This window comes from Nanorana parkeri, unplaced genomic scaffold (genome assembly GCF_000935625.1).
Source record: "Nanorana parkeri isolate BGI_ZX_2015 unplaced genomic scaffold, ASM93562v1 scaffold49, whole genome shotgun sequence".
In the NCBI taxonomy this organism is placed as follows: domain Eukaryota; kingdom Metazoa; phylum Chordata; class Amphibia; order Anura; family Dicroglossidae; genus Nanorana; species Nanorana parkeri.
The window spans coordinates 2,390,585-2,417,627 of NW_017306317.1; the positions used below are offsets into that span (position 1 = coordinate 2,390,585).

A 27,043-nucleotide genomic window follows, 5' to 3' on the forward strand; every position below is an offset into this window, starting at 1 on the left:
AAATTTTAGTTTTAAGTAGATCAATGCGCTGCTCTAAAAGTATCTAGACCAAAAAAAAAATCTAAAATGTAATATATTGCAGCTTATCAGACTTGCATATAGTGGCTGCATTAGATTTCTATTTTTCAGGTGTTTTCCTCTTATTTTCACCTGGTAATCCTGTGAATAGCACACTTCTGTCCCTTTGTGTGTTTGTGCTTTTTTGTCCACTTTATCTATGGGGGCAGCCTTGTTTGGCTCACAGGCTGGACTTCAAACATGTCTGCCTGTGTTCTTCTCTATTACATGGAGGATTGATGGGTCTAGTGGTTTAGATAAGGCTCAAAGGAAGTGACAAGGACAAGATCAACAGATATTTTCTGCACTTGATAAAAATATTATTTGCCAGAAAAGTGAAAACTAATGCAGCCACCACATCTAAGGGCTAGTAAGCTACAATATATAAAATGTTTGTTTTGGGGTTTAGGTTTTAAACAAAAATCTAATTGTACAACTATAGACTGTGTGTCTGTGTGTACACAGGTCAGAACCTGACGGTTGCCACTTTAATATAATAGAACTTGTATTTTAGGTTTAGTGGTTGTTTGGATTGATACAATTTGCAAGTGGTTCATAAATATATTTATTTACTCATTCATTTTTATTTCACTTGAATTGCAGCAGCTCCAAAAACAGACGTTTAGTCATTTTGACTATATTTTGCTTTACAGATGATTCATTTTTGTTTTTTATTTCAAGCATGATGCATTTCAGTTATTGGTTATTTAAGCTCATAGATTTTCATACCCCATGACTTTTTTCATATTAAACTGCAATTATTTTCGTCAAATTGTAAAACCACTGTCTTTGCCTCCTTTTAAATGCAATAATTTGTCTTCTGACTGTGATTTGGCTTGGAAGTAGGGTCAAAAGATTGAGGTATTGATTTTGGCTCTCAAATTAACCATCTCCACATTCTGAAGCTGATGCCAGAAGCTGTTCTTCTGCCCCGTTCCATTTTCCATTGCTGCATGCTTTTCCGGCTTATGCAAATGCTTCACCAATAGATTTTTTTGTATTTAAAACTCTTTCTTTTGCTTCTAAAAAAAATCACAACTGTCTTATATAATACATTCTACTTGTGTAAAGTGGGCACGCTTTCTTTGCTGGTAAGCTTTTTTGCTGTGATTTTTTGGCTAATTGGTTTTCTTTATATGTTACATTTGATTTATTTATGCATTGTTTTATTTTATTTGTGAACAAATCAGATATAGAATTTGCTTTATGGTATGGGATAATGCACATTGTGCTAAATTCTAATATTAGGTGGTTAGTGTCATTTTAAAACTGTCTGTTTAAACTTATAATGTATCTAAAGCCCAAAATGATTTACATTTTGAATAGAGAAAGGAAGGTTTAGAACGTCTGTCAAGTTTGTATTGCGGTTTGTCCCCCCACTAGGTAGATTCACTATCTCGTTTTGTCCTGGTGACCCTTGTCACTGAGGCTGAAAGTGATGGAGAATCCAAACTTTTAAGTTGTCTATAAATAGAGACATTTGTGCTTGTGACAGCTGTCTGAGGGGTTTCCTCACTATGGAGAGCTTTCCTTTCACTTCCTAATGTGTCTACATTACATGAAATGAAGGAAAATCCCACCATTGGGACACAAATGGCAAAAAAGACTACCAGACGTTTTAAGAATTACCTACTTCATCAAAAGTGAGAAAAAATTGTTTTGGCATTAGATATACAGGTGGCCCTCAGTTTACAACTTATTTCAAAATAGCACCCTTTTCTGGGATTGTTGTAAATTGAAAACAAATATATAATGTATGTCAATAGGAAAAGAGGGAGTTAGGTTCCATGCCTCTCTCAAAACAAGGAATGGTTCTAAATAGAAACTGGTGTAAACTGAAACCCAGTAAGTAATGTAAGTCAGTGGAAAGTGAGGAAGTTAGGTTCCAAGCCTCTCTCCTTGACAAAAATTGACATAAGTAACATAGTAAAGGTAAATTTTATTCCAAGCTGTGAGCTCATGCAGCAGCTTTAAATATAAAGTACCTGTATTTTATTACCTATGTCATTTTGAGAAAGGTCTGGAACATAACTCCCTCACTTCCCATTGACTTACATTATATACTGGGTTTCAATTTACACCGGTTTCTATTTACAACCATACCCTAAGGAACCTAACCCCAGCATAAATTGAGAGCTTCCTGTACTTTAAAGGGAAGCTGTTACGATGGATATTGCTACCACAAACTGCCATTTAGCTCTGAAGGCTGGCATTAGACACAAATTGGTGCTAATTCTTTAGCAGAGCAGAAGGTGAGATGCCCTGCCGTGGAATTAGTACTTCCATCTTGACAGCTTCCTTTTAAATGTAATGTAGTAGATTTGTGTAGTCTGCATGCAAAATGTTAGTGACAGATTCACCAAGTTCACTCTCTATTTTCTCTCATGGTTATTGATTCATACGTTTTGTTTCTTGCAGTCTTTTGGCACTTTTAGAGTCCACAAATTGTTTGGCAGCTTTTTCACTAAAATTTCCAGAATCAACAAATATTCTCCTAAGGCTGTTTCTAAAAATAACTTATTGGGCTAAATTTACTAACTGATGAAAAAAAGTTGCATTCAGTAGTGCCATCATTCAACAACCCTATGGTTTGGTAGTTTATTTGCTTGGTATCTGTCATGCAGCGTGAAAAGTGTGACTGACAGCATCCAGCTGAAAATCATTGTCTGCAGTTCTGAACAATGTAAACTAATAGTCCAAAACATGAAACGTGTGTGTTCATAGTTTATTGCATGATGATTTTTACACTTTATCTCCTTTGCCATTGATATTAGTTGATATTAGTTGTCTTCACTCCATGGCAGTCATACTCAGCTATTGAATACAATATTGTTTTGAAACCTTTTAAGGAGCAAGCCAGTTAATGCACAGAATAGCATTCAATGGTCCTCAGCTATAGTTGAACTCCAAGCAGATTAAGCACATATTAATGTAGCTCTGTATTTATTAATACGTATATATATTTATATATCTATATATACTGTATATATCTAGATATATATCTAGATCTAGATATATATATATATATCTATATATATATACAAGGTTTAGGAGTGTGTCTATGGGAATGTTTGACCATTCTTTTAGAAGCACATTTGTGAGGTCCGGTACTGATGTTGGACAAGAAGGTCTGGCTTGCAGTCTCCGCTCGAATTCATTCCACAGGTGTTCTATCAGGTTGAGGTCAGGACTCTGTGCAGGCCAGTCATGTTCCTCCACCCCAAACTTGCTCATCCATGTCTTTATGGACCTTGCTTTGTGCACTGGTGCGCAGTCATGTTGGAACAGGGACCATTACCAACTGTTCCCACAAAGTTGGGAGCATGAAATTGTCCAAAATGTCTTGGTATGCTGATGCCTTAAGAGTTCCCTTCACTGGAACTAAGGGGCCAAGCCCAACCCCTGAAAAACAACCCCACACCATAATCCCCCGTCCACCAAACTTTACAATTGGCACAATGCAGTCAGTTAAGTACCGTTCTCCTGGCAACCGCCAAACCCATCAGATTGCTAGACAGAGAAGCGTGATTCGTCACTCCAGAGTACACGTCTCCACTTCTAGAGTCCAGTGGCTGCGTGCTTTACACCACTGCATCTGACGCTTTACATTGCACTTGGTGATGGAAGACCTGGATGCAGCTGCTCGGCCATGGAAACCCATTCCATGAAGCTCCCTACGCACTGTTGTTGTGCCAATCTGAAGGCCACACGAAGTTTGGAGGTTTGTAGCTATTGACTCTGCAGACAGTTGGCGACTTCTGCGCACTGTGCGCTTCAGCATGCGCTGACCCCGCTCTGCCATTTTACGTGGCCTACCACTTTGTGGCTGAGTTGCTGTTGCTCCCAGTTGCTTCCACTTTGTTTTAATACCACTAACAGGTGACTGCAATATTTAGTAGCAAGGCAATTTCACGGAACACCTGGTTCCAATGATTTGGTGGGGTGTCCCAATACTTTTGGCAATATAGTGTATGTAAATTATGTAACTGCAGCAGATAAAAATCAGATCCCCTGCCCTGCTAAATTGGGTTGTGCTGTGTGGCAGTTCTATGTAAATCTCAGGCCTGGATGGGCAGAAACAAAAATCTTTAGCAGGTACAACAGCTTCCATATATGTATTTATCTGTTTTCCTGGAGTTCAGCTTAAGTCCCAAACTGGTAATGTTAATTTTGTGTTTGTATTGCCGGTGTATTTTTAAGGAAAGACTATCAGTGCTATATTTAAAATATGGCAAATTAAGTTGAAGCTTACTACTTACCCTTTTAGGGATCCTTTATGCGTATGCACTAAATTCCTTAAGTAAATTTAGCCCATAGTATGAGAGTTTAAGCTTATTTATTTTAACATTCAGTCACCTAACTTGTATAATACAATAAACTACAGTGCTATACATATATTAATGAAACCTACACAACTGTATAAAAACATCCAGTGCATGCTTGGGCTTCCCTTAGCCTTTATTAGGTGTTCCCTGACAATGATACAGTGTGTTAAATGACAGTACTAGGAATACCTGTTATGAATAATTCCAAACCCTGATACTTAGTTATTAAGATTTAATTGTTTTTTTATTTCTTCCTTGATACTTATGGATCTTTATCTCCCTTATCATATATTGCTTTGACTCACAGGCTGGTCTCCCTCCCTAACTTCTTTACTAACAAGTGGTGGACCTGTTCCCCTGGGAGACAGGTCCACCCTTCTTCACCAAGCTGCTGCCCAGGGAAATGTCACTTTATTGTCAATGCTGCTTAATGAAGAAGGACTGGATATAAATAACTTATGTAAAGATGGCTATACTGCCTTGTATTCTGCTGCTGCCAATGGACAAACAGGTAAGATGTCAGCTACTAGTGTTTGTAGATCTTCTGAAGTTTTATAGTTTTGTTTTACTTCCCTTTCTTGTATGAAATGTGCTTTTTTTTTCTAAATGTACTGTATCTTGTCTGTGTTTGAGTGGTGAATGATCTAGTGGGGCTGGATGGAAACACATTTCTGGGTCAAGTATGCAGCTAGTGAAATTGGGATACATATCAAGGAGCCACTTCTTGCTTTGAAGATACCAGTGTGAATGTCTTGCAAGCTGGAATGGTATCAGTGGGGAAAGGGGGCAACCTATGTTATTAATTACCATATAGTGGTAAAATAGTTGCCTTCTTCCCACCTGAATATACCATAGGATGGTGTAGACCCTTGGTTCTCAACTGGTGGGTCGTGACCCAAAAGTGGGTCGTGACCCCGTGTTCAGTGGGTCACTGTATGCCTTCCACTTTTCTAGGTGACAGGGTCCTCAGCCTCCCCATTGCACAGCACTGCCAGTTCTCACTTCAAGCAGCCATTCAAAATATGCTGCCCGGTGCCGAATGTCAGCTTGGGATGGGATGGGGCTATGACCGAGAGGGAGCTCCATCCATACTTGCATGGCTTACAGCTCCCTCGCGTGTCCTGTAGGGGTGCCTGGATGACACTTGCTGGCTCCCAGCACCTCTACAGGGCACCCAAGGAAGCTGTACCAGCAATGCACATATGGATAGAGCTTCCTCACAGCACACCAGCCCAAACTTGACCCCAGGCTAAGGATCAAATCCAGTTCTCGTAAGTTAGGGAGACTGGGTGGATCTTAAAAAAATAAATAAATTTGTAAATAAATGTCTGAGTGTGTTAGATTGTGTCCGTGGTTGTGTGTGTCTGTCAGTGTTTTTAGGGTCCGTTCACACTAATAAAATCGCACCTACAGCAAATTCAGGTGTGGGAGGTGGGTTGCATTGCCATTCGTTTAAATGGCACCCCAACCGCACCTCCCACCCACAGTTCGATCGCCCGCACCAGAACACGCAGTACCACAATGCCGTGTGTTCTTTTGTGGTGCGACTTGGTTCATAAATTAATGACCACGTTCAAATGTGGGTACTGAGGTTACACAGGTTGAGAACCACTGGTGTAGACAAAGGCTCTCAGACTGCCAAACACTAATCACATGATCACTGTTAAGTTACGCTGGTGATATTTTCCCCCCACTGCTCCTGCTGTTCTTTAACTTAGTATTAGTCTAACTGACTTAATTGAGCAGTCCCTAACTCCCAGACATTGAGGAAGAATCGATGTGGGGAGGAGATTTCTGGAGCAACTTTAGGGAATGTGTTGGCCCCAACTGCATTGTGCATTTTGCCAAATTCAGTGAAAAGGATTCAGCAGTACACAGTCCTGTTGAGATGCTTTGCATCAACTCAAACATCCATGCAAACATATACACAATGTGAGACTGCTGCTTATATTTAATGAACCCTATAAGCAGCTAGCAGGGAAGCAGTTCTGGCTTTGCTAAATTAAGGCTGAAAGAGATAGTATTGGCAGCATCTTAAAATGGCACGCAGGAGTTAAGGTACTTGAATGCATTTTTAAGATTTAACGGAGAATTATGGAGTGAGTGAAAAACACTCATCCCCATAATTAGAGCTGACCTGTGACAAAGAAGCTGTCACAGGTCGGCTCTATTGATCGGAAAAGTCAGCGAACACACAGCGCCAATCGCAAATCGCAGACTTCCCAATCATCTCCCACCTCTTCATTTATCTATGTCAATCAGCCAATCAGATTCCGGGGTGCATCTCGAATGTATTGTCAGGATCCCTCCTGGCTAGGGCGCTGTCAGCATGGAGGCTAGACAGGAAGTCTTCATGTATTTTACATTCCTCCCATAGTTTGCAATTTGCATAATTTAACACGGCACCTTTTGCAGTGAATTTAATTTTGATGACTGACATTCTGAGAGGTGTAGATATACTGTATGTTTCCTGACAAAACTCACATACCCTTTTGTCTGTTATCATGATATGTTAGCCACACTATCAGCAGTGCTCGTGAAGGGGCTAAAAAGAGAAGCTGGCCAAACAAATCTGCAATGTTTCCTTAAGAAATCTATTGTAAGATGGTTTTTGAATGACTGTCTGTCTACTGTATCATTCTGCCCTAATATAAGTCAAAGCTGTTAAGTATTTAACGTTGTTGTCATCAAGCTTTTATATAACTATATAACACATTTCTTTGTTAGTTTTATCCTACCATTTTCTCATCCTCTTTTTTTATTTCCATGCAGACTGTGTAAAGTTGCTGCTGATGTCAGGAGCTCAAGTAGATGCTACTTTTTCTGATGGCTTTACAGCCTTATGTGCAGCAGCTGCTCAGGGACATGCAAAGTAAGAAACCCAATGGACAAATTAATTTTACAACACCTAATATTTTCATAGAAGCTTTTGTCAATAGTAGAGCAACATATCTCAACTTTTTTTCAGTCACAGCACCGTTTAAAAGTATGCAAAATCTTGAGGCACCCCAGTCTAAAATGGAAAAATTTGTAAATGTAAAATACGACATGTGGTCCATCTAAAACCCATACCAGCCCCCTATATGAGATAGGGGTCTGGTATGGATTTTAAGGGGGGCCCCATGGAAAAACACACAATGTGGGGTTCCCTCCTTCACATTAGTGTCTCCTTAACATCACAGCTCCCTTTCATATCAGAAGCCCCCTTCACATCAGAGGCATGACTGTGTGTGAAAATTTTGAGGCACCCCGATGAAGCCAGAAGGCACACCAGGGTGCCATGGCTCAGTTTGGAGAAAGACAGCCCTACAGTTTAAGACATTGGTTGGATTTTGGCTTATGCATAAATTCAGGACATCCTAAAAACAGTGCCTTTGTACAGGCTGGTAAATATGTGATAATATCAATCATATATTTTTTTCATTTTAGAGTATGGATTCTTATTAATTGCTTTTCCTACCCTAAAGTAAAATTTGCTATAGTTTACTGCACCTTTGAAATCATTGCCATTAGAACTGCTGTGTTGAGCAAGCTTAGTAATATTGTTTGTGGGGCCATAACACAGAGACACCGTTATTTTTTAATACTTTACTGAAAGTAATTGTCTAGGTAAAATAATTTAATAAAACATATCCGGTACATTTCTGCAATACAGGCACATTTCCCCATGTTTTGCACTGAATATGATTTTTTTTTGCCCAAACATACAGTTTAAGCATGCAAATTTAGGACCCGAAAACTAGAACATAACAATGACAAAACAAAGAATTTCCTAAACAAATTACTTTTGTTAGGTGAATTATTTTTCTAAATTACACATCTAATTTTGGGGTTTTCTAGATTTAAAGTGTATTTCCGCTTTGCAACCAAATTGGGATAGCACCTTTTTTTATATTTGTAAAATGTTTCTCATTCACATAGCATAACTTCTTTTTTTTAATTACTGCTTGCACATTGCATGCTCTATTCTGAAAGAGGTTAAGTTAATGTTACCACAGTTAACCCTGTACAGTGCTCACAGATTTCATCAGTTTTAAACTAGATTTGAACACTGTCCAAAACAAAAGGTTAATGATGTAGAAGTAGTGTAAGTTTATGAGGGAAATCTCACTCTGTCCCAAGACTTTTATGAAAAAGACAGCCACTTGGAAATTCAGAGAGAAGCTTGCAAAGGTCTGCTACACATACACATCTAAAAGGTAAGAAATATGTTTTTTAAAATTAATTTTAGGTATGCTGTGTGACAAGGAACACATAACAAACATATGGGAAGGTTTTCTCAAATTTGACTTCAAAAGTGGTAAAACACTTTGAGGGAATGTGAGAATGAATCGGCTTGTCCCCTTTTAAACGAACTTCACACTGCACCGTAAATGATAAGCTTTATTTGCATTGTGTCCACAGTGTACTGAATGTAGACCATAAAATGTGTATTAACTTATTGCCCTCAGATGTGCAGAAATGTTGCTTGCATATAATGCTGACATCAATTATGCGGATGGAGGAAAATCCCCTTTATACCTGGCTTGTAAAAATGGACATTTTGAAATAGTAAAACTTCTGCTGGACTATGGAGCTGATAGACAGACTGCAACCGTTGTGAGTATACGTTAAGCTGCTTATATATTAAAAGAAAGGCTCCATAATGACACTGTTTTTTGTTGTGATTATAGACCTGCTTAATAAAAGAGCCAAGAGGGCAGTTTGAAATGCCAAGGCAAAGTCTTGGTGGAAGGAATTAGACTGATCTCTGCTTTTATTCTAATCACCATGATGATAAATGTAAACTGTTAGGAATTAGATTAAGGACCAATGTATCTTTAACATAACAAATATTCATAAAATGAGTTGGGACTTTAATGGTATCAAATGTACCTACATCTAAGAGAGGAGAAAGTATATTGAACACATACATCCATTTCAATTAAAAACCAGAGAGGCCTCTCTCTCCCACACTGGAGCCCCGAGCAAACCAGTCCATGCACGATCTTGCACACTCTGGCAGGGCATCCCTCTGAAACCTACTATCCATGCGCCTGTCTTTCTGGGGCAGATAGCCACTTTGTCTAACTTAAGGTATAATCTGTAGAATGTCGTGTTGCCTTGGAAAGGAGGCTATCGCTAAATCTAAACTAGATGAATATACTAATTTGTTATCTCCTCTGAAAATGCAGACTTTGATTCAGGAACGTTATCTATAAGCACTCCTGGAGATTGTTATACATGTGAACAATAATGAAATAATGCAACATTTGCAGAAAAACTGTGATTCTTGGTTTGTCTATTTTGCAATACATGGTCTAGCTGGCCAACTGCATTAAATTGATCCCTCTCTGGCCAGTACCTACTCTACTATGCAAAATTCCATATATTTCTTCATAGCATACTTTAGTGAATATGTAGTGCCAGTCTGGGGCAGGCAGACACAGGTGGAGGAAAGCTACAGATTCAGGTCTGGTCACTGGCCCGCACCTGCAATAGAAATAGACAGATGTATGTGCACTCAAATCCAAACAGCTGCTCTAAACCGCATGACGCTATATATAATATGGAGAAGCTCAACTGGTGTTGGCAACAAACAAACAAGCTGCTCTTGTACCTCTTTAGTGTTCTGTCAGCAGTTTTTCACACAGTAGGGAGAACTTGGAAGAGAACCGTGATCCTCAGTCAGCTTACATATATAATATGGACAGTTCAGACTAATAACAAGGTCTAGCTACCAGGTAAGATTTAGACCCAGGAATCAAGGTTTTATCCTATCCAAGCTCAGCAAATACTCAGGCCTCCTGGACCCAGAACAGAACATTTTGTAATTCAGAGAAACCAATAAGTTTGTTTCCTTCTTACCCATAGAGGGACTTAGGAAGTAAAACTGTCAAGTTATACTGCCACCTACTAGAGGACCTTGTGTGTCACCTTGTGTGTTAGCAAAAACTGACAGGATTTTAAACTGAGAAGAAAAGTTCTATTTTCTTTCTTAAGGGACACAGGAAATCATTTACTGTCAGTTTTATGCTAGTGTGCAATGCTCATGTAGGCAGCAGTGTAACCCAACAGCATATGACTTCCTGTGTCTCTCAATGCACTCCAATAAATATAGAGTTATATACTTAGTGCTTAAATGCTAATATTAGGTAAGATCTCTTTAGATTGTTGTTCTATGTAGTAAACAACGCTTTCTATACTTCATTTTAAGATACAGAAGCATTCTTAATCATTCCAGTGACTGTACCTCTTCTTTCTCCAGTGGGAGGAGAATGCTGCCATCACTACATGGCAGCAGAGAATGCTACCATGTAGTGATGTAGCATCATTCTCTACAGCATTTTCTTGTGAGCCTGGGGTGGCTTGAAGACGTACCCCCGTGGCATGGTTCCTTAATGCACTAATCTCACATAAAGTTTCTTAACAGAAATGGATGTTCGTGTTTGATATACTTTCTTCCACCTTAGAGAAAGCCACTTTTGATACCATTTAAGTCCCAATTCATTTTATAAATATATGTTTGGAACTAAAAGGAGGGTATTTTTTATATAATCGATGACAAATATTTGTTTTCTGATAATTGTATTATTTAACCTAACACATCTTGGATCTCTGTTCAGCACTACATGATTCAAAGGAAGGCTGTTGGGAATGAGAGATAGTCTGAGTGATGGACAGAATGTTTCCAAAAGGACAAACTCTTTTTTTCCACATGTAGCCATTTCCTCTGTTGGTGCTGTGTAGATAAGTCATGTTCGCATTTAGAGAACTGAAATACACTGGTACCTCGGTTCATGAGCTTATTTGATTCCACGATTCTGTTTGCGAACCGAATCAAACTGTGATCAAACTGCAATCTCGACTAGAGGAAGCCACAACCGTGTGTCAGTGCAGGGAAGATGGCTGCGGTTGTGTTCCTCACCCGATGCGGAGTTCGTGAACGGAAGCAACATTTTTACAAACTTCCTGTTCGCGAACCGAATTGTTCACGAACAGAAGCGTTCGTCAACCGAAGTACCACTGTACCTTGAAAGTACCTTGAAGGTTTGCTCAATAAAATGGGGGTGTATTGAATTTTGCAAGCAAGACGTAGTACCAGTTGATCATTGCCATCATTAACATCTACTCATTGGAACTTGTACCATGTGATATATTTTGTTTTATGTTTTGTAAAGAATGGCTGGACACCAGTTCATGCTGCTGCAGATTCTGGAAACAGCGACTGTCTAAAACTTCTAATGTATTATGCAAGTCACTTTGATACCAGTGAGGAGGTTGATCTAAAGGACAATTACAGCCATAACCTCAAACCTGTTATTTCTGCAACTCTTCTCAATAGTACAGACAGTGAGGGATGGACAGCCGCTCATATTGCTGCATCGAGAGGATTCAAGGTATTTTTTAAAGATTTTTTTAGTAAATAGTAGTGCATGATAACTGGAAATATTCGGAAGATGTTACATTTACATATACTGATAAAGATTAAAGTGGGCTGTTATTTACTTTAATGTCATTCACCGCAAAACCGGAAGGATTTTTTTAAATTGGGCCACACATTATAGGAGTTTTTTTCTTGTTCTCACTGTTGAGACGAATGGCACAAAGGTTATATCTCATGCATGCATGTATACTACACATACGAATGCTTATTGGAAGGAAGAGGAAATCATTCATGGTCATATTATCATGACCAGCTCTCAACTTGTATATTAGTTGTTTGCAGAAGGTATATATTCTTTAAAGCCCATGCACACAAGTGTCAGAAGGGGGTATCTGGCATACATTACAAATGCACAGCAAGCACCTGGATTGTGGACTTAACCCCTTCCTGCCCACAATCCATGTATTGACATTCCACACCATGATACTCAATGCTGAGACTACCTTAATAACATCCTTTTGCATAACTAGGAGCTGGCACCCTTGTTGCCTGCAAGGTTTATGAGAGTTGTATATCTGACAGTGGTTCTTTCAGATACAGCGAACAGGAACCAATCAGCACAGTTCCTGCTCATGTGATCACTGTAAGGTCACAGTGATCGCATGATATTCTTTTAAAAACAATAATCAGTGAAAAGAAAAGTTAAGCAAAATTATGAATCGAATCTGTAATGGAAAACATTAATTTCTGAAGGAAACAGGAATGTTAGAAATTCTTAAATACCGTATTTGCCGGTGTATAAGACAACTCTGCGTATAAGACGACCCCCTACTTTTTGTGTTAAAATATAGGTTTTGGGCTATACTCATCGTATAAGACGAGTATAGCCCAAAATAATGTTTAAATGCACCCACTAACATCCATGGCGGTATTTTCGAGTGTGGCTCGGGGTTAATTTTCAGTACCATAAGCGTTAACCCCGAGCCACACTCGGGATTACAGTCTCTTACCTTGTCCACGATCCCCGCTGTGTCCTCCGTCTTCCGCTGAGTCAATCACGGCAGGCTTTGTATTTAATGAATACAGGCTTTGTATTCATTAATACAAAGCCTGCCGTGATTGGCTCAGTGCGGTATACTGTATGTAGCCGAAGCTACATACAGTATACCGTATCCTTCCGTATGTACCCGGCATATAAGACGAACCCCGATTTTCAGGGGATGTTTTAAGGTCTCAAAACCCGTCTTATACGCCGGCAAATATGGTAGTTTGGTTATTCTGCTGCCTACAGGAGCTTGGGACAGTGGCAAAATAAAGGTAGCCTTTTTATTCTTATGTTTTCATCTTTTCTCTCCTTAAATCAAGATACTTGGTACACAATAGATATTTTCTTCTTCACAGGTCTGTCAGGGTGAATCTTCTGAAGGTTTAAATCATGAGCGACAGTTGCACATATGTATATTACATGCCCTAGAGGTTTGCTAAATGTTAGGAATCATTATTTGTGAATTTTTCAAGATGGTAGTTCGGTGGATTCATATTGCTGTCTTAAACCTGATTAGAAAGTAGACAGTTGCAGATAATGTATGAGTAAGTTAACAGAAACAAGCACTTGCATCACATATAATTACTATAATAATGACTCCCTGTGTGCTGGTGTCCAGGGTTCAGTTTTCTTTGTTCTCACTGATGACATCTCTATAGTTTCCTATCAGTAGGGAAGTCAAAATAAGTCTTATCTGTGGTAATACTTAATACCTCCCAAAGTGCAGTGATCCATTCTTTAAGGCTTTTCTTGCCTTTGTTAAATACAAACGGCTTGTCCTCAGAAATAATGGCCTATTTGTTTGTGTATCTCTCATTGTTATTTACATATAAATGATGGCACACAGACTACCACTAATCTGTAACCTGTATGGGAAGTATTTGCATGGAAGCTTCCTCTGTTTTCTGTTGATTGCTGATTGTATTTACCCTGCTTTCTGTAATGTCACTCATCCATTGTTTTTCATGTTAGAATATAAATAAAGTTCATTGCTATATTTGCCATGGCACAGCTAATGAATAAGTTATGTACACAGGGAAATCTTAATTCTCACAGAAAATGAAACAGTCTGCAATGGAATATCATAGAATGATGTAACGTGCCTCCAGTACTGAAAAGCACTTAAAATATATCTAAACCCCAGAATACAAATGCAATATATGGCAGCTTAACAGTCTTTAGATGTGGGGACTACATTAGTTTTCTTGCTAAATACATTTTTTGCAAGTACAGTTAAAATACCTGTTGATCTTGAAAGAAATCCAGTGTCCTGGCAACTTCCTGTGCACTAAACTGAAACTTCAAACAATGCCATCAGCCATCCCAATTGTTCCCTGCTTACGACAGAACACCTTCATTCTTTATTATGAAAATGAGTAAAGGGTGTCCAAATAAGGAGCGCAGCCTAAAATGTCAATGCTCAACATTGCCCATACATAGTTAAAGTACAGCAAATTAGTGTTGTCACCCTAAGACAGGGAGTGAGTTTGTGCCAGGATCACCAGGTGAAAATAATGGAAAAAGCTTTAAAAAGAGAAGCTAATTCAACCACTACATCTTAGATCTGATAACATTTTTGGGTTTAGATATGTTTTAATATCTCTTGGCTACCTTGCATGACCTGAATGTTGCAATTGATGCTGGAATCTGCCTCATTTATTCTGCATTCATGGCCATATTGGATCTGAAAGAAACAATTCACCACAAGAAACACTGACCATATAATGAATGTTGGCTTCTTAATGCAGTCTGTATACATTCCTACAATTATTAACATTGTTGAACAGTTTTCAAGCATCACTAGTGATATTTGTTCATAGTATAGAAATTGAAGAACAAATAATGAAAATGGGCATTGCGAAGTGATGTCAGTCTGGGTCATTGGTGGGAGAGGTTTTCCACATATTAGGAAAATGGTTACCTTGGGCAAAAACAGAAAGTTCCTTCCAATTACTTCACATGTTAGTTATGATAAATAAATAATGACTCTTGTGTAAGGGGAACATTGTATTTTTAACTATGTATTTGTTTACAGTTGGTAGGAAGTGTACAACTTGTTAATCTTGGTTAACCAAGATCATACAACATCACCCACAGAGTTCCTGTTTTTCTAAATAAATTCCCATAGATTGACGCTTATCTTATTTGATAGTTTTGCCTGCATATGTGATCAGATGGTTGCACGGTTTCATCACAATCTTCACTGCTTCTTAAAAATACTGCCAGGTCTGAATGATGTCTTGCTGCAGTCTTAAGATATTTTATTAATTGCTTTTTCTTGCAAGTGTATGAATAAATGAGCACTCATGTTTTGCAGCCTACGGCAGTATCCTAAAGCAGCTAGTCAGTGCTGCTACATTTTCACAATCCTAAAAACATAATTCTGCAGCATTTCCTTCTGCTTTTCTGAACTTCGTTCTGCTTTATTCATGCTTCAAAGCATCATCATCATTTTTCCTGCAAGGTTTTAATGTAGGAGCAGCTAAATCGAAAAGCACAAGGTCACTGTCATTTTTACTGTATCTAATTTCTATTGTGATGTGCCCACCCAAACCAACAACAACTTAACATCTGTGATGTTCAGATTCTCTGATCTGCTCATTGTATTTTCTTAAATTACATTTTCTATTGCAATGAAAAACATCCCCACCTTCCTATTGATAACACCTATATTTATAGGCTGGTATCCTCATAAAAAGAGAGTTGTGAGTATGCAGCCATGTGCCCTTATGTATAAGACTGGTTCTCCAAGGTAAGGGCCTTAAAATGGATTCCTCTCTGAAACAGCCTGGTACTATATTTTTGCCTGAAAGAATTAAAGTAAATCTGGCACAAATTTTAAAATTCAGTCCGTGTGTATAATATAATATTCGAAATACATAAGCATTGCAAAGACTACCTGCAGTAAAAGCTGCATATGAAAACAATAAGTGGATCTGAAGATATAGGTTTATGAAACTCTGCCCTGCTCCTCCTACTGCCACAGACTACCTTTCGGTTGGTGAGGCCGCTTTTCACATAAAAAAACTAAATGAAGGCTCTAGAGACAGAAAGGAATAGGGCAAAGCTCAACTTTAACTGGAAAAGTAACAATTTGTATTAAATGGAATTGTCTATGTCCCTAGATCTACTGATTTGTGTGCTTCATTTTGGTTGTCCATGTTAATAAAAAGTTTACTTTAACCACTGAAAACCTATATTTCTACTGGGTCAGTATTTTATCTCCTGAAGTTTTATTTTTTCTCCACCAACCTGTTTACTTTTTCTGCTCTCCTCCTTAATAAAACCTCACAATTACTACAAGCCAAAAGCTATAGGTATTTTCGGGATTGAAGGCCTAAGTAATATATATTTCAAATGTAACAGTTGGAGTTGCCAGCTTTGGTATATCTCTGTTATGTGTGGACATGCTGATCAGACCTTAATCTTCTGTTCTAACTAATCTGATCTCTCCAGGATTGCTTAGAAATCCTGTGTAGTCACTCTGGGTTGGAGCCAGAAAAGCAAGACAAGTGTAACCGGACAGTTCACGATGTAGCTACAGATGACTGCAAGCAGCTCCTGGAGAATTTGAGTGAGTGAACTTTACTCTTTATTTGTCCTCTCAATCTGGTGGCTTGACATTTAAGCTGTATAGATCTCACATAGTCGGAAAGTCTTACCACATAATCCTATTACTGTCTGAAGGAAAGATTATCATCACTTTATCTTCATATGTGGACACATTGACTTTCAGAGGGCATTCAGGATGCACGTTCCTGTTATGCTTTCTAAAATCAGCAGGGGATTGATTGGCTTGTTATTTGTGGCATTGCGTTGACATATGGTTATATTAGGTACAGTGCATTATTTTTTGTGAAACTACATATGAATTGGATGCCAAAATGCAGCTCAGTGCAACCTTAATTTAATGCAGCATGCAGGTGTGAAAGGAATCTACTGAAAATAATTTATAATAATGTATTCTCATTCCTGCATTTTGCCTGCACTAGTAAATGTAACCCTCGCTGTGTATAGAAATTCGGGTCAATGCAACTTTGAACATCTCTATTTATAATATGTTACTATTTATAATTTTTGCTATTTTTAAGAAGTCTCGCCTTGCATTATTTTTCACCGCTCTGTCACCTAACTCCCACAGCGTATGTTGCTTTTTATCCCGTGCTCCTATGTAATGTGGAAACTGGGATTACAGACTTCACTTCTCTTCCTGACCGTGATCCGCAAAGGCCTCCTGATTTTGAGGAGAGGAGGAGTGATCTGTCAAAGTCTGTATTTCACTTTGTACATTACACAGAAGCATGAGCTAAAAAGCAACATATACTGCTACAGTTAGGTGACTGAGCTGTGAAAAATAATGCAAGGTGAGACTTCTTTAAAAAAAAATGCATCAAATCCATTTTATTATACCTAAAGACTGTTTTGATTTTTAGAACTGTCATGAAATTCAGGTCATTGGATGAGTTGTCATTAGCTAAGATGGGCATCATTTCTGTAAATATGGGTGTAGTTCATTTTTCTGTTGGGGATTAAAGTTTTCTCAATTTTAGGCTTAAAATAGTACAAATTATACCTTCATTATGCACGTGGGAGTCTTTTTAGTAAATGTTGCAGCCAGTTTTACAGGCATGGTCAGAACAAACTTTCAACCCATACTGTACATGAAAAGCACTGTCAAGGTCCAACCATGACTTTTGCTTTACTCTTCAGAATAAGGAAGCTTTTCTCCTCCTTCACACCCAGGAGGGCCAGAGGCTGTTAGTTACACCTTTGATCAAAGTTAACTCTAACAAAAGACATAACATGATATAGAAGCTAGATGCAATTTACCTCAGCTGCTCTGGGGGCTCACTAATAAGACCGTGCCCAGGCCCGGATTTCCCACAAGGCCACCGAGGCCCGGCCTCGGGGCGGCAGAGCGCCGAGGGGGAAAGTTCAGGATAGTATAAGAATAGGTGATGGGTTCAGGGAGCCTGTATAAAAAGTAAAAAAGTAAAAGTATGAAAAGTGCTTCTGTAGTCACCAGATTCCATTGGAAATTCTCATGACAGGTCAGGGAAAAATCTGGAATCTGGCTTAATGCCGTGGACAATGTAGAGACCCTTCCTTTCTCATCCTTATTTATTAGCACAAGGAAGTAATGTGCAAAGTTTAATTACAAGAAATTTTTATTTTCTTACAGATTCCCTCAGGATTCCTATAAGGATTTCTCTCGATGATAATGTTCGGATGTGCTACAGCGCAAGTGATTTTGAAAGCGAAGACATCTGCTACCTTTGCATCCATAAACATACAACATGGGATGATTTATCTACAGCTGTGAGTCAGGCTGTACTAAACCACTTCAGCACTATTATGTCTGATGGATGGGAGAGCCAAGAAGACTTGACATTTAATAACACTGCTGAATCCAACCTTGGCCTTAGTGCAATCACCGACTTGTCATTCAGACTAGGTATATTCAATCTTCTATATAAGATATATGATCTGCTTGGGTTTAGTGTCATCATCATATGGATATATATTGTTTAGCACAAAAGTCATGTTATTTTATGCATGAATGAGGTGAAAGAATATTACCTGGCTAAAACTTGCTCTTTCAGCAAGTGATTACTGTTTAGTTTTAAATGCTCAACATGCAAGTAGGAAAAAATGTACATAAGGGCCAAACAGTTTGAAGTTTGTAAAAATGCAGTCTTGTGGAGTTTCGGACCAATATACAAATATATAAACTTGCAGGTCCCATAAGGGAAGCAAAATCTTTACTTTCTTTATGGAGTGGCGGTATCCTATTATAAATGTCATTATGAGGCTTTGCTCTAGATGTTAGGGTTATGATTTAATATTGTAATTTCATTGTGAACAGTATTGGAAGAAGGGATTGTGGTTGCCTATTACCTGTGAGCCTATTTCAGATGTAGACAAGTAAATGCAGAATTCAGGAGTATTATACACTATATTGTATGCATTTGATTCTAACGTTCGATTTTGGAATTAATGGAGTTTCCCCGAATGAACACCACTTTCACTGTTAGAATTTCGTTGGTCCAAGAAAAATTTTCCATCTTGCGCTTTCAAGTTTTTTAATCACTACAGTCAAAAACGAGCGTTGGTTTGACCCCATTAAATAATAGAAAGTATTTTTATGGCCAGCTCAAGGTTGCTTGGTCCAGTTCAGCTTATCAGCATATAGTCTTGTGATTTTGTTTGTATAAGAAGATGGCTTCATTCATGGTTCATAAAAAGTTAGATTAATATTTTCCTCTTGCTGATCTTATATTTGTATTTTTATAACCGTTACCCTGTAGCAATATATAACTTATATGTGATATGTGACTTCACTCCTGTAAGACAGAACATAACTGTAGAGAGCTGATCAAATAACCTATGTCATGCAAGTAAAAATAGAACTTGAACTTGGGTCTGCAGATCAGAAATGGTACTACTGTAAATATAAATTGTAACTGGAGAATAATGATGTCACTCTGCATAAATATGCCCAGACAGTAGTGGTATCACTCTTGGTGTCACTTTTGTGAGATATAACCTGTAGATGAAGTGTATTATTATTATTACATAGTATTTATATAGCGCCAACAGTTTGCGCAGCGCTTTACAATATAAGGAAGACATTGCAGTTACAATACAATTCAAGACAAGATGGTAAGGAGGGTAAGTGTAGTAATATCAATCCTGTAAACCAGGACTTGTATATGCAGAATCCAGTAAGCATACACTGAGGAGAAGTAATTATCATAGAGGACATTCCAAAAGGACAGATATTGATTGTAAGATGATATGAGTGGAAAGTGGCATACTGTATACATTTAATGTATTGTATTCATGACAGAAGCGGCTTAGTGACAGTAGACTGCAACAGAATGGTGCCACACGATTACACTTAATTATGTAAGAAGATTTGGCAGCCATGTCATCATGAAGCATTTGCTTGAATTTTTATTTTGTGTCTCCGATTAATGCCACATGTGCTCACCAACTGTCCTTAATTCTCAGGTCCAAGGCTTGTTTCTATTCATTTATACTCTTGTGTCTCTAGAAACATTTTCTGATTCTCACTGCATGATAAAGCTTTTTTACCCTATAAAACAAGAATGTGACCTCCGCATTTATAAAAGCCCTTTGGAGTTCTCTTAGGTAATAAAATGCAGCTCATCAGCTACTGAATAATTACTGAGTGCCATATCTGTGTTTATTATACTAAGGGTTTGTGCTATGGCCCACACATTGCCCTTTTTACTTTTAGAGCCAAAAGGCCCTTGTTCTTCTTCTAATGGGGACTTAAAGCTGGCCATACACTAACAGATTTATTTCACTTAGTCTGTGGGCTGAACAAAAGAAATCTAGCAGATTCCAATTCTAAGGAATCCCTCCTGCTGGGCTATTCTATTCTGACAGCTGCTACTTGCTGCTTTCAGAATACACAACCAAAAGGTGCCTGTAGCTGATTGGCTGATTAAAATTACTTCATTGTTAATAATATTCCATTGTTTCTATTTACATTTTATTTACATTTGAAGTCTCTTATGCTCAAACCTGATACATGGTCTTTTTTTAAAGAGATTATTGTTATGATTGTGTTGCTAAATCTGAGATTTTTAGCATTGACCTGTAAAAAGAAGTACCATAGTTTGTTCAGTAGATATTTGTAAAACATCTTTAGGGATTAGCTATTTAATGACCAATTTGTACACTAACAGGGTTATTCACAAAAAGATGAAGAGTTTGGGGAAGGCAGGAGAAGTGAACTATCTAGGACAACATAGCTGAACTGGAAAGTGAGCTGAATTGGAGAATTTTTCTAAATCAGTTATATTGGCCTAGATTGTTCACTTCTCCTGTCTTCTCCAAACTCTTCACCCTTTAGTGAATAACCCTGTGAGTATATCTTTTGAAAGGAGTAAGAAATTGTAGTAGAATGCATCTATAAATGTTGATCTAGCCCCTTTTCATTTTATTTCCAGGGAACACATCGTGGTCACTAGGGCAGATTTTCTTGCAGACACCATGGGAATTTCTGAAAATGAGCAAAGTGGATCAGCTTTCTGTTTTTCTGCCAGGTAAGTTAAGTAACAACTATTCTGGTTCTTAAAGAAATCCATTATTGAAAAAAGGTCTGCTAATTTGTTACCTTTAGTGGTGCAATAGAGTAGTTAGAAGGGGAAGGTTGAAGAATAATGAACATTTTCCTAGGTGTTTCAGAACTGGATAAATTTACTAAAGGAATAGAAATTGTTCACATAGTAAAGTGACTGCAAATTTGGAAATACACTTTCCAATATGAAGAAAGTGTATGTGCGTGTGTGTGTGTGTGTAGATAGATAGATAGATAGATAGATAGATAGATAGATAGATAGATAGATAGATAGATAGATAGATAGATAGAGAGCTATCATTATATGGCTTTGCTTTATTCAACAGCTTTAACTTTGTCAGGTGAACAATTTCTATTCCTTTATTTTGTCAAGTCCAGTGTGTTGTAGTACAGAGGGATCCCTACTCTAACTGTGCTCTTTCATAATCTCCAGCATGGAGGCTGGCCACTTCACTGCTGTCTGACTACGACATGTATTGCACACTTCCAGGTGCGTGAATACCTGCCGCTCCCCCTGCATGCTGTGGTTCTACTCACTGGCTTATAAGTCACTACAGCACGTACAAGCTAGCAGGGCGAACCAGCAGGACGAACCACTGCGTACTGCCGGGCGTTGGGTATTGTAGAAAGGTGAGTATAGATGGGCTTCGTTTACAGGGCTGGCCATTTTGTTCTGTTTTTTCAAGTTGTGTTAAAATTTGTATTGAAACAACACATGTACAGTATGTAAGCCTAGTCAGCAAAGCCGTTTATACCAGATATTTCTTGCAGGCGGAGATGTAAGCAAAATCTGAATTTGCAATAACTGGTTACTTGTGAAATGGGGGAGATGCATGCAAACTTAATGCAGAAGATTATGATATACCAGGACAAAAGGAGAATAATATATAAAACGGTCCATTTATTAGAAATGATTGAATAAAAAACTTTATGTTAAATAGGAAAATAGCAGTATGGTACTGTTTGTTTCTAAGCAGCTGATTCTCTTGTAGCCGTACTGAGTCAGGGGAACTGTGCCTAGAAGGGATGCAGGTGTCAGCATTCTTGCTTGATCTTATATGCACAGCTACATACTTCTTTCGAGTAACAGACATTCCCATGGGAAATGAAGACTTGTACATCATTGAAAACTTTACAAACACTGCACTAGAGCAACGAGCAGATAGATATATATTTTTTCCGAGATCTGGTGGCTGATCGGATTTGCAGTAAAACAGCAGAAAGGCATCATGGCACACTCACAAAACCAGCATGTAAAACAACATGTCTCACCACTAAGGATAATGATAATGATAGAGGTTTGGATACACGTCTTCAGACGAGGATGTGTAAGGCACCTCTTATAGTGCGGTCCTAACTCTAAACTATGAGAGTCTTCATCTTGGAGCACATGGGGGCAGAAGATATCAAGTTTTGCTTGACTGATTTGGTGCAGCGACGCATGGGGTTTCTCAGCTGCCAATAGGATGTGCGGGATCCCTTGTGTGTTTCTGTACCTTTTAAGGAGGTTGGGCGTCCTCCTGACAAACCTGCACCCAATTTGATATCTTCTAATTATAGATTATTATAGATTCGATCCCCTAATATTGGGATCATATTGGAGCAACCAAAGTTTGTGAGCTGCCTGCCTAATCTTTTCTTGGTATTTAAAATGTAATCCAATTGTCATCTGCATCATAATAGAAGTGGCTTTCTCTTTTGACAAACCACTCACACAACATTTTATTTTGCCATGTCTTTATTCAAGAAATGGTTTAAACAGTCAAGGTCATTAATGGACAGAGTGTACAAACCTGGAATAATACCGACTTGATAAGATTGGACAGCCGAGTCAGGTGTTCATACAGTTCAGATGTGAGGTTGACCTGCCCTGCCAAAAATTTTTTTTTTTAAATCTCATACTTTGGTTATTGTATTTCACAGCATAATTTTGTCCATTCTCGATGACTTGCTACAATGTGATCTGGGTAAACCATTTAGACAAATACAGTAAGTCAAAACATATACATGAGCTGAAGCAGATTGGTGTACTGGAATAGATTCTAAATAAGTTATCTTCTCAGCTGTTTACTTGTGAGAGTTCATATTTTCTAACCCTAAAGAGCTTTCTCTGAACAGATTGCATGCAGCAAAAAGGAATTGTTCATATCAGTTGCAGTATTGAAAAGGATGTACTTTTATGAATGGAAAGGGGTTTATAACTATGGAGGTTATAGACCCATTTTCAAAATAAAATATACTGTTCATCCATTAAGTAATATTGTGAAAATATGATACCCGTAATTGACAAGTAGATTTTTAAGTCATCCAACAGTCATAAAAATACTGCTGTACTTTCGTTTGTTAGTGTTTGTGCATGTCTGTCCTGCCTGTGTTGCTCAGAGGTGAACATGCTCAGTGCTGGCCTCTCATATAGTGGGGACGTGCCCGACAATTCACCTTGCCATACTGTTATTTTTCTATTGTTTTGTTGGTTTTTCCTGTTAACCATAAAATGCCTTAAGGACGGGACCGAGAACGATAGCCAGACTTAACTTGACAGTTTGTTTGCATGTATATATTATATGCTTCAATGTCTGCTACTTATGTATTGTGCGAGACCGTGTGGCCTCCACACTCTTTTTCATTGTACCCCTCCCTTTTTGTCTATAAATAAAGAATTTGAAAAAAAAAATGCTGCTGTATTATTTGATATTTTTATTCCAATAATCCAGCAGTGAACAAAAATATTTCCAGTGGCATGATAATCTGAAATTTTTTGATAATCCAGAAAATTAGTAAAGTCAGCCAGTGCTGGAGTGAAAGTATGGAGGCAAAAAGCAGGGTGAAGATCAGATATAAATAGGAAGACTAAAGGTGCCCATACACTGCTCGATTCTCGTACGAGAATCGGGCGAAATCCCGCGATCGTACGAGAATCGAGCAGTTTCTACTGTACGGTCGCACGTCTTTTGTCGAGCCAACATGTTCGAAAACCCACCGAGAATCGTATGATTCTCGGCGGGTTTCTAGCCTGCTCGTCCGATAGCTGCGGAACGGGCCGGTGTGCGCACTGCCCGTTCTGCATTGCCCTCAGCGGGGCGGGCTTTCGATAATCGCAAGTACGATCTGCCCGTCCAAGGTGGGCAGATAGTATGGGCTTTCAAGAAGCATACGACCATCGCAAGACAAAAGTCTTGCGATGGTCGTAAGGTGTATGGGCACCTTAAGTTATACCTGTTATAGGTAATTCCCTTTCTTTCTAATCGTGTGGATCCCACCCATATTTAATAATGTGCTAAATGCCATCTATGGGGTTCTATTTTGTGCTGCATTATTGTTTTTTTACTATTTCTGTCCAAAGTGTAAGTAAATGAAAAACAAAAGGTACTATTGAATGTTTTTTTGTAAATTAAAGTGGAAAAATAAACAATATAACAAAAAAAAAGTATACATTGATGTCTGTGAGCAATGTATATGGACTGCTCTGTTGTTTTTGTTATAGTATAATCTGAAGTCCTAATATTGGGATAGAGGAGCTGTACTAAAACTCTATCTGTATTAAACGTGACTACACTCAGTTTGGGTGGAATTGTCATGGATGTTTGCATTTTATTTTGTGCAGAGTTTTCACAAAATCTCATAATTTAATCTTTACACTCTACAGGTCCAAAAGATGGAAGTCTTAAAAGTGTGGCTTATGCCTCAATGATTCCACTACAAACATTGCAAAACTTTCTTCGCTTGGTAGGTGACACATTCACAATAGAAAATAAGTGGGGTTTTCTTTTAATGGTCACTAGCTTGTCTGTTCAGTCTTTCCCTTAATTAAAATTGTGTTTAATGCCTACCTAAACTCTTATTTTTATCATTTCTACTTATTCCTAGAGAATCAGTAAAAAAAAAAACATTTTGTGCAGCCCTCATTTTTTTAACATCATATTGCCATAGTGATTCACTGTAAAAAAATTGCCATTTGCACATATCTTAAGCAAAATGTATTATGCCAAGTATTGGGTGCATATATTCGCTAAATGCAAAGAGACATGAACCTGATGCCTAATCACAATTAGTGATGGGCTCGATGTTCGAGTCGACCAAGAGTTCGACTCGAGCATCGCTAGTTCGTGTGTTTGGCGAGCACCCCACAAGGCATTGCGCACCGCACAGTGCCTTGTGAAGCCCTGATTGGGTAAAGCCTTGCACCTGACCACAGGTCAGGTGGAAGATGTTGCTCAATCATGACACAGTGCACTGAAGAGCCATGATTAAGCAAAGTAATGATGACTTTGCCCAATCATGGCTCACCTGTCAGGTGCCGTACAAATGTAAACAGTTGGGCTGAGCTAGCTAGCTGTCACCGCTAGCTCCGCCCAATTGTTTATATTGTTCCGGCATCTGTCAGAATGCCATTCTGTGGCGGCAATAATAATTCCACCTAATTTTGTGGGTGGAATTATTATTAGGAAGGCTAAGGGAACGATGTAGTTCATTTAAAGTGTAATTATACTGTAACTATAAAGTATAACATAAGGCCCCTTTCACACTGGGGCTGTACACGTGCAGGGATGATCGAAGCAGTACAGATCGGATGTCAGTGGTATTGGGCATCCAATCGGGTCTGCCTGAAAAACTGACAGACGAACCTCATATTAGAAGAAGAAGCAGCAAGCAATAAAAAAAAATACCAAGAATCTAAAACTGGTATAGGATCGGCTGTGTAATAAAACAGACATTTTTCCACCTACCCGACCCCCCCCAAAAAAACATATTCATCCTGTATACTAGTCCGCTAGTTGATTATAAATGAGCTACCCTGAGGCTCCAATCACACATGAGCGGTTTCCGTGTGCGTTCAGCAAAGAGGGAGGAAGAGAAGGGGAGAAAGAGGGAGGAAGAGAGGGGAAGAAAGAGGGAGGAAGAGAGGGGAAGAAAGAGGGAGGAAGAGAGGGGGAGAAAGAGGGAGGAAGAGAGGAGGAAAAAGAGGGAGGAAGAGAGGAGGAGAAAGAGGGAGGAAGAGAGGAGGAGAAAGAGGGAGCAAGAGAGGAGGAGAAAGAGGGAGCAAGAGAGGAGGAGAAAGAGTGAGGAAGAGAGGAGGAGAAAGAGGGAGGAAGAGAGGAGGAGAAAGAGGGAGGACGAAAGAGAGAGGGAGGAAGAGAGAAGGAAGAGGGGAAGAAAGAGGGAGGAAGAGAGGGGGAGAAAGAGGGAGGAAGAGAGGAGGAAAAAGAGGGAGGAAGAGAGGAGGAGAAAGAGGGAGGAAGAGAGGAGGAGAAAGAGGGAGGACGAAAGAGAGAGGGAGGAAGAGAGAAGGAGGAAGAGAGAGGAAGGAAAATGGATACATAGAGAGAGCGAGGGAGGGAGAGGGAAAGGGAAAGGGAGGGAGAAAAAGGCAGGAGAAGAGGAGGACCTTCTCTTCTCCTCCTCCCTCTTTCTCCCTCCCAAAGGGAGGAAGAGAAGAGGAAAAGGGAGAAAGAGAGAGGAAGGAACAGGGATAGGGAGAAAGAGGAAGAGAGGGAGAAAGGGGGGGGGGGGAGGTTTGAGCCAAGAATAAGAGTAGGCGAGGTAGCCCCCAATAAGGGCTATAGGAGAGGGGAAAGAAAAAAGAAAAAAAAAACAGGTATAGGCAAAAAGGAAGCAGAAGTGTCCAGCTCCGGGCTAGGGATGTGTTGATCTCAGGCCTGAAGCCCGTCTAGGTTTACGTGGACAGTAAGGGTACGCTGCTAAAGAAGAGAGAGGGGAGAAGGGGGGGGGGGGGAGAGAGGAAGAAAGAGAAGAGGGAAGAGAAATGAGGGAGGAGGAAAAGGGAGGAAGAGAGAGGAAGGAATAGAGAGAGAAAGAGGAATAAATAGAGGGAGGAAGAGAGCAGGAGGAAAAGGGAGAGGAAAGAGAGGGAACAGAGAGAGGGAGGAAGAGTGGGAGGAAGGAAGAGGGGGTGGAAGAGAGAGGCAGAAAGAGAAGAGGGAAGGGAGGGAGGGGGAGAGAGAGAAGGTGGAAAAGGGAGGGAGAGAGAGGAAGGAAACGGGATAGAGAGAGAAAGAAAGCAGGTGAGAGGAAGGAAAAAGTGGAAGAAAGGCAGGGGAAGGGAGGAAGAGAGAGGAGGGAGAGAGAGAGAGAGAGGGGGGGGAGAGGGAGGAAGAGAGGGGGGGGGGGAGAGAGGG

General features: G+C 39.2%; 1 protein-coding gene across 2 annotated transcripts in view; it reads left to right on the forward strand.

The window, feature by feature from the left end:
• CTTNBP2 (cortactin binding protein 2) overlaps nucleotides 1-27,043 on the forward strand; it is a 92,527-nt gene that overhangs the window by 53,708 nt on the left and 11,776 nt on the right. For both annotated transcript variants that reach the window (XM_018574043.1, XM_018574050.1), the window contains exons 5-12: nucleotides 4,690-4,893; nucleotides 7,155-7,254; nucleotides 8,834-8,981; nucleotides 11,543-11,761; nucleotides 16,250-16,367; nucleotides 17,976-18,248; nucleotides 20,776-20,871; nucleotides 24,553-24,632. In XM_018574043.1, coding sequence (XP_018429545.1) covers nucleotides 4,690-4,893; nucleotides 7,155-7,254; nucleotides 8,834-8,981; nucleotides 11,543-11,761; nucleotides 16,250-16,367; nucleotides 17,976-18,248; nucleotides 20,776-20,871; nucleotides 24,553-24,632 — 1,238 coding nt within the window. The remainder of the gene's footprint in view (nucleotides 1-4,689; nucleotides 4,894-7,154; nucleotides 7,255-8,833; nucleotides 8,982-11,542; nucleotides 11,762-16,249; nucleotides 16,368-17,975; nucleotides 18,249-20,775; nucleotides 20,872-24,552; nucleotides 24,633-27,043) is intronic.